General features: G+C 47.4%; 1 protein-coding gene and 1 pseudogene across 1 annotated transcript in view; one reads left to right on the top strand and one right to left on the bottom strand.

Annotated features, from left to right (window-relative positions):
* The window catches only part of PLCG2 (phospholipase C gamma 2), a 156,662-nt gene that overhangs the window by 57,350 nt on the left and 86,496 nt on the right, over positions 1–12,816 (bottom strand). The window contains exons 9-12 of the mRNA XM_055551481.1: positions 11,475–11,518; positions 9,784–9,856; positions 1,111–1,212; positions 166–284 (exon numbers count right to left, since the gene is read on the bottom strand). Of these exons, the coding sequence (XP_055407456.1) occupies positions 166–284; positions 1,111–1,212; positions 9,784–9,856; positions 11,475–11,518 (338 nt within the window). The remainder of the gene's footprint in view (positions 1–165; positions 285–1,110; positions 1,213–9,783; positions 9,857–11,474; positions 11,519–12,816) is intronic.
* LOC129632055 (nucleolar protein 8-like) lies at positions 3,265–7,027 on the top strand (annotated as a pseudogene).

Below are 12,816 nucleotides of genomic sequence, written 5' to 3'. Positions count from 1 at the left end.
GAAGCATCTCCCGTCCCCTCCAGAAGCTTCCATATATCTGAGTCTGAGCAGCGAGGGCCTGCACTCTGCCCACTGCCCACATGCTCTGCCGGAGCAGCGCCACAGAGCGCCCTCCATACCACCGTTCTCCCGCCCGACGTGCCGCAGGCTGGCGGGGAGACTCACGTGTTGTGAGACGAGGAGATCCAGTAATGAGACAAGGGGTTGTTCATGTCCTGCATGTCCACCACGTCATACTTCTCATCCCAGATGCTATTCTCCCGGGAAAACAGGTACGTGAGGAACTAGGAGAGTCACAAACACAGGGAGGGATCAGCACACAAGGCACGGTGGCAACTGGTTCTTATGGGCCTGTGTCAGCTCAGGGAGACGGTACATGAAGATTCAACACACGGCCCCCTGGCCTCAGTTACCCAAGTTGCTAAAGCAGAAAACTTGGATTGCAACAGGCTGTATGAACACACGCTTTGCTGACCTATACAGTTAATTTCCTTTGCAATATGTATCCTTAAGTACTGGAGGCTACAAGAGTACATGCTGCCCATATACAAGTGTTTAGGGACGATAATACCGTGAACATTTGTGAATGCACCATCCGAGGTAAGGGACAGAACATTACCAGTGTCATGAGACCTAAAAGGCAGGAAATTTCATATGCCAGTTCCCGACCCCTTAAAAAGGAAAACAGAAGCCTGAGTGACACTCTGCTTCCTGGGAACAACCCTGCATGGGGCGAGCGGCGCTCCCCAGCTCCCCTCTGCCCCTGCTGCCTCACGCAGGGCCAAGTGCACCCATTTCCACATCTTGCAAGAGCCACATAAGCCTCGGAATTCTAGTGCTGTGCTTGTAATGGTTTAAGGCTCACTGGCAGCAGCTCCCTCTAGCGGCAAAAGAGAAGATTTCACCTACGTGATCAAACACAGGAGGAGGAAAAAAATCAAAGGCTATGATGGTTTAGGACCGGAGGGAAAAAACAGCTCTTGACTGAGAGAGTCAGTCTAGGGACATCTAGCAGCAAAGCCCTCCAAGGGAAGAGGCCTAGAAAATACACTTCGGAGGACAACGATGTGAATCCGAAAGCCATGCGCACAGGACAGGGAGCTCACTCACCTCATCCACAAACAGGAAGGGTTCAGCAGTTTCCCTCATGGTGTCGTCAATAAACTTCGTCATCCGCTCACGGACTTTGTTCAGATCCTGAGCCCAAAGCTCCTTAGAATGATAAAAAGAACATGAAATCATCAGAAAGAGGACTTTGCAAAATTCTTTACCTCCCAGGACCCGGTTTTAGTCAAAGACTGAAACATGGATGCATTCTGGACACGCATACCATCAAGGCCTCACCCTATGCACAGCACATTTTCCCTAAAGGACCACAGAGTAAACATTGTAGGCTTTTGGCCACAACAACTCAATTCTTCTATAATAGTGCAGAAAGAACCACAGACAACAGGCACACAAATGACCATGGTTGTGTTTATAAATAAAACTTTATTTGTAAAAAACAAGCTGTGGGCCACATGCGGTCTGTGGTAATAGTCTGCCAACTCCTGCTCTAAGCCAGTTCCTTACACTTGCTAGCATGAAGAGGAGGGGAGCACAGTTATGTCAGACAACTACGGTCACTCCCCAGGCTGATGGTGGGCAAGTCACAGACCCTCTCTGAGCTCCTGGTCCGTTACCTGGGAATAATGATACCTAAGCACACAGACTGTGAAGGACTGGATGAAGTAAAAGTTCTGTGCTTAAAACAGCACCTGGTACACAGAAGGCGCTCCAATCACAGCAACATGACTGGTCGATTGTCATCCTCCTATGACATGTCATCCTGTCTAGACAACTCTGCAGGTCACATACTGTGACTGTCATTTTAGAGACAAGGACACAGAAGCTCAGAACATCACACGATCCCAACTTCACACAGCTAGTAATTTGGAGAGCTAGGCTTCCAAATAACTAAACTTTGGAAAACCAACACAGAATCAGTCAAGATCAGCAAAGTATTGCTACTCAGACACCAATAAGGTCTGAAAGATACATGACCAGTTCAAAAACAGCTTCTGCACAGTCTCAGAAATTCAGAAGCCCTTTAGAAAAAAGTATATACAATGTAAAAGAACTTCACTGTTTTCAAACCCTAAATCCCCAAATATTCCTAGACAAAAGGATAAAGCATGACCCAGATATTCAGTTTTGGCTCATGTTTTCTGGATTCCTAGTACTCTAAAATCTCTCTCTGTAGGAACAATAAAACCAGGTGTGCTGCCGGCGACGCATGGTTGGATGGGAAGGTCAGAACAGGAAGTCTGAAAGAGGTAAAGCATACGGGCAGACACAAATGAGGTAGGTGCAAGGCAACAACAAGCCTCACTGTTGATTCTTGCAAATCGCCTTGGATGAAGGACACCCAACACCCCGGAGCCAGGGGAACAGCTGGTTCATTTGCGTACAGGGTGTTACAACCTTTGAATACCAGAACAGGAAACTCAAATTGTAGGATACTGAATGCAAACACCTTGCCAGGCCTAGATGCCCTGCAAAGGCCAGAAGCTTCCTGCTTCCTTCTCCTGTAGAGCTTTTGCATAAAAAATCATGGGTACTGAGCCGACATAACCTGGAACTGAAATAGCTGTGAATAAGAAATCTTCTGCCTAAAGGAGTTTAAAATATGAATATCCTAGCGGGTTAGTAAATGTTTCTACTTGGCGGGACTTCCCTGGTGGTCCAGTGGTTAAAACTCCACCATTCTAATGCAGGGGGCACAGGTTTGATCCCCAGTCAGGGTACTAAGATCCCACATGCCACATGGCCAGAAAAGGAAAAAAATGTGTCTCTGTGGCGTAGGGTATTGTGCTGGGCAACTGCAATAATGGCAATGATGAGACTGTGAGGAGAGAAGTAACTGCGGTGAGGTGGTCTGCGCTGGGCAGGGGCGGCATGCCAGGCTCTGCCCTCAACCTTGTCAACCCTGAGCCTCAACCTTGTGGCTCATTTTGAATTCACATAAGCCCGGGAGATACGTATAACATTATTCTCCGGTTAAATAAATAAGAAAGCTGAGGCTTCAGGTCATTAAATAAGCTGACCCAACAGTGAGTCCTAGACCAACCCAGACACATCAGGTTCGGGTCAGTTCATGTCACCTGTCCCTCCCAGGGCTGGACTGCAGCCCACCTGACCAGCCCCCAGATGGAAATTCAGATGGGTTCTCTGAAATCCTCACATCTATTAAAATGCTGCCATCACACCAACTTGTTAGAAACGATGAAGACGATGGATTTCCATGTGAAAACTGTGCCAGGAACAGAAGTACCAGGGCACAAAAACTGGAAGAGTCTTCCCTGTCCTTCATGTACAGAATGAATGTAAATGTAAAATCATAAAGTATGATCCCGCAAAATACTGCCACAACTTAAAGAAGATAGGGGAGGATTTCACAAATGCTGTCCCTGTATCCAGCCTCACTTGGGAACCGGAAGGAGAGAATGATCCTATGAGTAAGAAACAGTGATAACTCTCTGCCTTTCACAGCCCTGCCAAGAAGACAATAAAAGTGCAGAAGAATGAGGGTTCCGCTGCATCTCTAACCATGAGATCAAAACCAAGTAGTGTAACAGAGAGTCCACATTTAATACAACAATTTGCACAAAAACCACCTCATAATCCCATTACCTCCTAAATCACCTTCTACAACTGATGATGATCATCAGAAATTTTAAAATGTATTTTTTCAGACTTCTGGTTTAGAAACTACCAAAAACAGAAATAGCATATTTGATGATGATATTGATTCTGAAGATGAATTAAGACTAATGATTGCAAGACAGGAAAACAGAGAAAACGACATGGTCCTCCAATGAATTTGAAAATGATCCCTTTGAAGTTGTAAGGGATGATTTTAAATCTGATTTTCACAAATTTCATACTTCAACAGGTTTAGGCCTCAGAAACAATGTCTCTTGCCTCAACAGTGAAAATAACTTTATGGAAAATGGTTGTGACTCTGATTCAGGAGATACAGATGAAATCATTGCAATGAAAAAAGTTCTGGTAAGATCAAAAACAGTGTGGATTTTTCACAGATAGAAAAGTCTATGAACAAGAACACTCATTTGAAAAACAGAAAAAAAGGATGATCTTTCTGATGACTGTATTAAAGTACAAAAAAGAAAAAACAAAGTCGAGATAGCCCTGAGTCACAGAGTTAAGGCTCTTAGTTGTAAATCTCTGACTGAGTCCAGTAGCAGTGAAGATGCTGATTCCGTATCAGAATCAACAGAGTCTGAAGGCGGTAAGGAGTATAACATCTTAATGGAAAACCGTCTCCGTGTGGATCTGACTTCGGCTGATTTGGAACAGTCGGCTGGCAGTAACCGGGAGGCTCCAAAAGAAAAGACTGAGAGCAGTGGCCAGGAAACCACTGCCAAGCGTGACAGGGCCTCCAAGAGCCAAAGGACTCCAGGTGACCTCCGCAGAGGCCAGCAGGGTAGTCATCCCAAGGAGACTGTGGCTTCTCTTTTAAAAGGAAAAGAGAACCCACCTGGAAAACAGAACCCAAAGGAAAATACCTTAAAGTCAAAATTTCAGGCCTTCAAAGGAGTGGGCTGTCTCTATGGAAAGAAATCAATGAAAAAATCCTTGCAAGAGAGTGTCACCTCTAACAATATTAATAAAGATCAAATTTCCTTGAAACTTGAGGAACCCAGGAACATGTCCATGGAAAAATGGTCCCTGTGTGCTGATGGCCCATCAAGTGAACAGACTCCTTTCCAACATGCAAAGGAGGCAAATGTAAAACCAAATTCAGCCTCAAAAGAGACAGGCTTCTTTTGAGAGCCAGGGTCACAAAGCAGGTGTCCCCTAACAGTTCAGAAAAGAGAAAAATAGAAACAGGAATCCTATTTCTAGTCTGTTGCCACTAAAAGATAAGAAATCTTTAAGTCTTGGTGCTAAGACTCGCAGCAGAGGCCTTGATGAAGACTGTTGCCACAGGACTGGAAAGTCAGGAGAGGGCTCTGATCGGAGGCCTGATCTGTGCAGCTCCAAGGCCCCTGAGAAACCACCAGAGGTTTTCTCAAGGAGAGACTCCCAGGGGAGCAACACTGACTTCCCACTTTCTGTTAATAATTCATCAGGTGTCAGTGCTAAGGATACGCATGCTGAAGATAATCAGAAACATCTGGCAGCCTTAGAGGCAAGGCGGAAAGCCAAAGAACTCCAAAAGAAGTCGGTTCACAATGCTCTGGCAAATTTGGACGGTCATCCAGAGGACAAGCCGACGCACATCATCTTTGGTTCCAGTAGTGAAAGTGAAAGAGGAGACATTCACTCAGGAGCAAAGCCACTCAGGAGAGGAACTGGTAAGAGTCCACGGGTAGAGCCTCTGGGAAGCTCTTTGACAGCAGTGATGACGAGGAATCTTGTTCCGAAGGTGACAACAACAGGTTCAGAATTAAACCTCAATTTGAGGGCAGAGCTGGACAGAAGCTCATGAATTTGCAGTCTCACTTTGGCACTGACTCCCGATTTCTAGAAAGTGATAATGAAGAGGAACAGAAAGAAATAAATGAAAAGAAAACTGCTGAGAAGGAAGAGCTTGCTGCAGAAAAGCTGAAAGCCCTGAATGTTGTGCAGAGCATTTTGCAGATCAGCTTAAGCAATTCTACAAAGAATCAGTAGCTGCAAAGAAATTTAAGGACATCATACATTATGATTCAGTGAGGCATGACCATGCCACTTATGAAAGAAGGCAAGATGATAAACCCAAAGAAAGTAAAGCAAAACAAAAGAAGAAAAGGGAGGAAGCTGAGAAACTACCTGAGGTGGCTAAAGAAACATATTATAACCTTTAGTTCAGTCGCTCAGTCGTGTCCAACTCTTTGCGACCCCATAGACTGCAGCACGCCAGGCCTCCCTGTCCATCACCAACTCCCGGAGCTTGCTTAAACTCATGTCCATCATGTCGGTGATACAATCCAACCATCTCATCCTCTGTCGTCCCCTTCTCCTCCCGCCTTCAATCTTTCCCAGCATCAGGGTCTTTTCAAATGAGTCAGTTCTTTGTCTCAGGTGGCCGAAGTATCGGAGTTTCAGCTTCAGCATCAGTCCTTCCAGTGAATATTCAGGACTGACTTCCTTTAGGATGGACTGATTGGATCTCTCTGCAATCCAAAGGACTCTCAAGAGTCTTCTCCAACACCAAAGTTCAAAAGCATCAATTCTTTGGCGCTCAGCTTTCTTTATAGTCCAACTCTCACATCCATACATGACTAATGGAAAAACCACAGCTTTGATTAGATGGACCTTTGTTGGTAAAGTAATGTCTCTGCTTTTTAATATGTTGTCTAGGTTGGTCATAGCTTTTCTTCCAAGGAGCAAGCATCTTTTAATTTCATGGCTGCAGTCACCATCTGCAGTGATTTTGGAACCCCAAAAATAAAGTCTGTCACTGTTTCCATTGTTTCCCCATCTATTTGCCATAAGTGATAGGATTATAACATTGCTACGGATTTAAAACAAATATTCCAGACTGTAAAAGATACCAGTGTAAAGGAAGACAACACACCTTGGAATGTGGACCCTGATGGAGAGAAAGCTGAGGTGGTCCAGGACCCTACAGCTCTGATGATTTGGGGTGAACAAACCGGCGGGTTCACATTTTCCTTTTTTGAGTCTGACGCCAAAGATGAAAAGGAAGAGACCTATAGAGTTGAAGCAGTAAAACCTGGGAAGATGGCCTGGCAGGGAGACCCTAGTTTCCAAGACAGCAGTTCAGAAGAGGAAGATGTTACTGAAGAGACAGATGACAAAAATCACAGCCTTGAAGAAGTATCATTACCTGAGAAAGAGACTACTAGATTTTTCTTTTTCCCTAAGAATGATGAGAGACTTCAGGGTTCCAACTAATTCTGGAGAGAAGTGGGAAGTAGTATTAGTGGGAACTCTTGGGAGATCAGAACAAACAACTTGCATAATGGACTGTTGGAAGAAATGTGAAAACACCAAAACGAGAGTGAAACCAAAATAATAAATGTCATCATTAGTTTTCATAACGAATGTAAAGTCTCACCATGGAAACTGGAGTGATCTAGAAAAGATTTTAACTGGCAAAGAATTCAGAGCAAAGGAATATTCAAAATCTTATCTGGTGGATATCATTCTGATTGCTTTCTTTTTCTGTAGATTTCCTATCTGTTCTTAACTAATTACTTCAAACAACCTGAACCTTTGTTTTAGTGAAGCATAAGATAGTCCCTCAAAATACTTTTGTATATAATCTCTTTGCCCTCCATCTTCAATAACGAATGGGCATTTCCTGACATGAGGATTACATAAAGCTTTTTAAAATATATGCATCATAGCACTTATATTTTCCAAGTTACGTTTCATGTAAATTATACTTGAAATATTTCTGATTGTATTAAATACACCTTACCTCCAAAAAAAAAAAAAAATGCTGCTGTCATTTCTTAAGGATAAGTTCCTAGGAGAGCAATTATTAAAGTACAGAAGGCTGTTTTCCAAGTTTTCATATTAACTGCATTTTGCCCAAAGTGTTTTCTAAAACATTTGTGTTAACTCACATACCAAGTGCTGCAGCGATTATTTCACATATGAGCCTCCAGGCCCTGGGTCACTGGTTCAGCGTCCCACAGAGCACCGGGGGCTGAGACATTCAGGGTCCACCGGACTGACGGCCAGGGCCCCACCCCGGCCTCACCCCTTGTTCCCGCCACGCACACTCACATGGATGCATGCAGGCTGCCTGCGTCCTAGTTCCCAGATGTGGGATCCTAACTCCCTGCACTTTGGTGCTGGCCCGTTACCCTGACCTCTGAGGGCAGCCCAGTGACAGGGCCAGTGTGGGGAAAGCACACAACTCTCCCAGGAATATCATTACCCTGCACGAGGCGGTGGATCCAGGATACATGGTGAGTTGCCCCCAGGAGTTTAACCATTTAACTCCAACATCTCCCTACAAATTCAGGGAGTAATTCAGTGCAAGGAAGAGCACAGAGAAAAGCAGGCAGCACGGGTGCCTCTCTCTCGGCTTCAATCTCTGGGCAGCTCAGCACTTTACACGTAACTGGGTCCGAGAGACTTCATCTATCCCCTCATTTCACCTGCCCTCGGTCACAGTCCCAGGTGGGTAAGACCTCTCTCGGTCACTCCCATGCACCCCAGCATCCTGATCACCATTCATCATGAACCACTGCCGCTACCCGCTCTGCCTGGACCTTCCTGCAGCCAGCCTCATCCAAGTGTTTCTGTTCATCAATCTCCCTACAACCAACGACATCTGAACACCGGATGGGTGCTGACACTAAGAAGTTAGTGCTGGTTGCGAAAGGGGTTAACAGGAGTGTTATGGTCCTGTTTTGTTTAAAAAATAAAAAAATAAAAAACTCCATTTCACAAGAGAGACATACTGGAGTATTTACAAATGGAATGATACAGAGTCTGGGGTTTCCATTAGAATTTGCCAGCAAAGAAATGAAGAAGGAGGGAAGGAAAGGGAGACACGTGGGTGTGGGGATGGAAGAGGGATGAAATGAAAGTGGCACAACGTTCATAATCCTGTAATCTGAGTGATGGGTCCACGGGAGTTGATGATACCAGCCTGTCTACTTTTGTGTATGTTTAAGATGCTGTACAATACCAAGTATTTTTTAAAGCAAATGAGCTGACTATCATTATGAATCTAAGGCTGCCCATAAAAAGTCTATTTAAAAAAAACAAAACAAAACAAGGGACGTCCCTGGCAGTCCAGTGGTTAAGGACTTTGCCTTCCGACACACAGGGTGAGGGTCCTGGTCAGGGAGTTAAGGTCTCACGTGCCTCAGAGCCAAAAAATACAAAATCCAAACCAGTCGCAGTATTGTAAAAATTCAATAAAGGCTTTTAAAATCTTTAAAAACAACTGAAGAGAATAAAAGTACATGAAACTCCAGTGATTAGAAATAACATTCTTGAATAGACAACGTGACTATATATGTACGCACACCCCCACACATACAAAGAACAACACTATCTTCTCTGAACCCCATAATTCTGAGAGGCAGGGCTCTCATCCCATTCAAAGAGGAGGAAAGAGGGGCACAGACAGGTCGAACCACCTGCCCAAGGTCACAAGCCCGTGACAGGATGGCAGGCTTCTCTCACTCTAGCTCGGCGTCTCCACTGAGGCACTCCTGACACGCGGGGCTGGGGAACTCCTTGCTGCGGGAATGGGGCGGACATGGGGTGTGGTCGCCTCGCAACAGCCCTGGGCTCCCCACACTAGATGCCAGGAGCCCCGACCTGAGTCTGCAGCGCCTGCCTGGACGGCCCCATAAAAAACCACTGCCCGACATGAACTCCTACTCAGCCCCCAGCTCAGGGCCCACATGCAAACACCCTAACAGACGTCCACGGGTCACCTGTTTGAGGACAGCGTGCGGCCTTATCCCTCAGAGGACCCACAGGCTCGTCCACCTGAGTCCCATCCTCCCTGAGCCAGGGATGGCTTCCTGTGGAAGGGCCCCCCGAGATGAGCCGGAGTAGGGGAGCAGAGGCCAGCAGGTGAGGGCCCCACCCGCCCCGCAGTGTCCCCATCGCCCCCTCCTCCATCTGCGCCCGGGTAAGGGGCTGCTGCGAGGCCAGCCTCATTCCAGAGCCTCAGCCCCCAGGCACCGCTGGGCAGGGAGACGATTCCTGTTTCCTGGCGGCAGGTGCCAACAAGGTGACTAACTGCGGGCACAGCGCCCCTGCCCACCCAGCGCCCCTGCCCTGCTATCCCCTCACCTGCTGTTCATGCAAGAGAAACCGCTGGAAGTCGTGCAGATGGACAGCAGAGGCGTCCGGCCGGTCGGTGTTGCTGCCCTCGGGGAAAGAGATGGTGTTTAGAGGGGGGCAGTCAGCAGTCAGGAGGCGGTCCCCGCCAGCAGACACCTGGGCGCCCGGGCACCCAGCCGAGCCCCCCACCGCCGCCCCCTGGGGTTAGGTGTGGGCTGGCCGACGGGAAGACAAAGTCACCCAGATGACACCCCTGACCCAGAAGGATGCAAAGAGGGGCCCTGACACCAGAACCCAGGACAATCAGGCCCTGGAATCCACACCCAGCTGCTCCTAGCTGGTCCCGCAGGGGCAGGGAGGGCGGGCAGGACAGCAGAGGCCAAGGTGGGGCTGGCCGTGGAGTGCATTTAGGGGGTGGCGACGCTGGAGAAGTGACCCCAGAGCCTGCTCTGAGGCAGGAGAGGGGCCTGGATGAAGCCCCGACTCTGGGCGGGCAAGGAGAGCCCACTGCAATATGCAAGACCAGGGCCAAGGAGTGAGTGGAGGGCCTCTGCTGGGAGAATCTTCCACCTGAGAAAAGGGAGATTCCTGCTTGGCCAGCAGCCTGCTGGCCTCCTGGAGAGGGTGCTCAACTGGACCAAGAACCTCGCTGGTCCAAGCAACCGCGAGGGCTACACGAGGTACGTCCTGTGAAACAGGGCTCTCCAGGGAAACGCATACTTTTCCCTGAGCATCTGCAGTGTGAGTGGGAGGGTGTTTTTTTTTTAAATACAGGAGATAAAACATGCTTTAAGTTTTCTCCCTTTACTAAACACTCAGGGTCCAAAAGTCTACTGTCTCTGAGTGTATTTCTAACCTTCTTTCTTAACAGCCTCATGGTCCAACACTAATCTTTTCAGCAAAATACTGCAAACAAATCAGATTCATTTAGATGAATGAATACTTTGGAGTTTTCAGGTTTCTGGTTTAGAGCTCAACAGAGGAACAGTTGCCAAGGCATCTTCATCAATGAGGGCTGGTTCTGAAAAGCAGACCCAGGTCAGCAGGCCACAAATCACATTCTAGGTGCTGTTAACGCCACAGGGAACCTTTCTCCCAGGGAGACAGGCTTGGGAGACACAGCACACTATAGACCTCCCACCTGGGGAATCAGTAAGTTCAGTAAAGGGCCTCACAAGTCCTGCAGCACTTAAGTTTTAGCATCACACCATCACCAGTGTTTATGAGCCTTGCCATGCACCACATAAAGCACTTTATGTGCTTCGGCTCATTTTAATTCCATTCAACCTGCTTAACCAGGACGTCCTGAAGCAAGCAGGCTTCTCTACAGGACCTTCTGGGCCATCCTCCCAACACTCCACAAGCCCTGCTGCTGTGCACATTTATTCGTGGCATTGGATTGACTGGAGTCCATGACTCAATGGACATGAGTTTGAGCAAGCTCCAGGAGCTGGTGATGGACAGGGAAGCCTGGCATGCTGCAGTCCACGGGGTCGCGAAGAGTCGGATGCGACTGAGCAACTGAACTGAACTGAGTGTCAGGATAGTCAGTTCCCCAACAAGGGGAGCCCGTCTCTGTGGAGACCAGTGCCTGCCAGAGAGGTGACCTCCTGGAGGTCAGGTGGCCGGGCTGGGAGGACCCACAAGGGCGCCATGGCTGGCACAGCCGCCCAGAACTACACCCAGCAGAGGCGCCTCACCCCAAGAGGAACACAGAAGAATCCTTTTTGAACTCGTCAAGGATCTGAAATAGAAAACAGAACACACACACAAAGCAAGAAAATTAGACACGTCGAGACAACGAAAATAAACAGTTTTTGTAAAAAAATTACTATGGTCATTTATGTGACTTGTAAATATTCAAATATTTACATCTTGACGCAAAAGGTGGAAGTCTTCCTCGCCTCTTTCACAGCCTGATCCCTGAGAAGCAATCACTCATAATAATTTGGCAGTTCTCCACCTTGAGTTCATTTCACGGATATTCAGTTAGTTGTATCTTATCAAATTATATCTTATTGTCTTATGTTACATCTATGTCTTCCAACTTTTCTGCTGTTGTTTCACGCTTCAGCTATTATTTAGCAACTTCAAATCGCCCTGCCTCACTACTTTGAAAACCCACACTGTATTCCATGTCTGTCCTTCAACTTTCTGCTCATCGATCCAGCATTACACAGAATGTTCCCACATATCTGTCTTCGCCCACTTGTGCCCGCATTTCCGCGGGGTGGATTCCTGGGTGGGAAAGTGCCTGGACAGGAGGTGTGCACAGCACCGTTGACAGATTCACCAGAGTCCTCTCTAAACAGGTGCCCGACTGGCACGCCCAGCAGAAAATACACACCCCTTTCTGCGCCCTCACAGCTACATTTCCAATCCTTAATATTTCAATGGGCTCATTGCTCATCCTTGAATTCAAGAGAAAGAAAAATATCGGGAGCTCTAGTCCAAGGCTTCATGGCCTGCTTGTACTGCAGCTGTTGATGAGGGGTTAGGGACACCCCCGCCCCCAGCCGCCACTGCACCAGCTCCCTGGCCAGGCATCTTACACACACATGGGCATGGATGCACAAACACCCACATGCCACATACACACATGCACACCCACACCGTGTCCATTTCCAGTTAGGCAGTATGACTGGAACAGTCTCTAACGACACTGTGATTGGATCAGCATTGGAGTAACTCAGGACACAGATGCAGCTCCCGGCAGGTTATAAATGCTAACAATCTAAAACGACTCCTGCCCTCGATGCCCTGGTCGTCTTGCCAAACAGCCTGCGCTCCAGGATGACATGCGGAAAATCAGTGTTCTAGAAAAGGTAGCCACTGGCCCCCGGGAAGCCTCAGGAGGTCTGCAGAAGTCTGTGCGTGTACTTTTTTTTTTTTTTCCTGGAAAGATGGTCCGTAGCTTTAATCGGCATCTCAAAGAGGTAGGTCACCAAAAAGGGTTAGGAGTCACTCTTTTAGAAAGACTTAGAAGGACTTCCTTTCACGTACATGTCATTTACAGCAGCGGTCCCCAACCTTTTTGGCACC

The sequence above is a fragment of the Bubalus kerabau genome, chromosome 17 (genome assembly GCF_029407905.1).
Source record: "Bubalus kerabau isolate K-KA32 ecotype Philippines breed swamp buffalo chromosome 17, PCC_UOA_SB_1v2, whole genome shotgun sequence".
Lineage (NCBI taxonomy): Eukaryota > Metazoa > Chordata > Mammalia > Artiodactyla > Bovidae > Bubalus > Bubalus kerabau.
The sequence above is the reverse complement of the archived record's forward strand: the minus strand, read 5'-3'. Positions and strand labels throughout refer to the sequence as shown.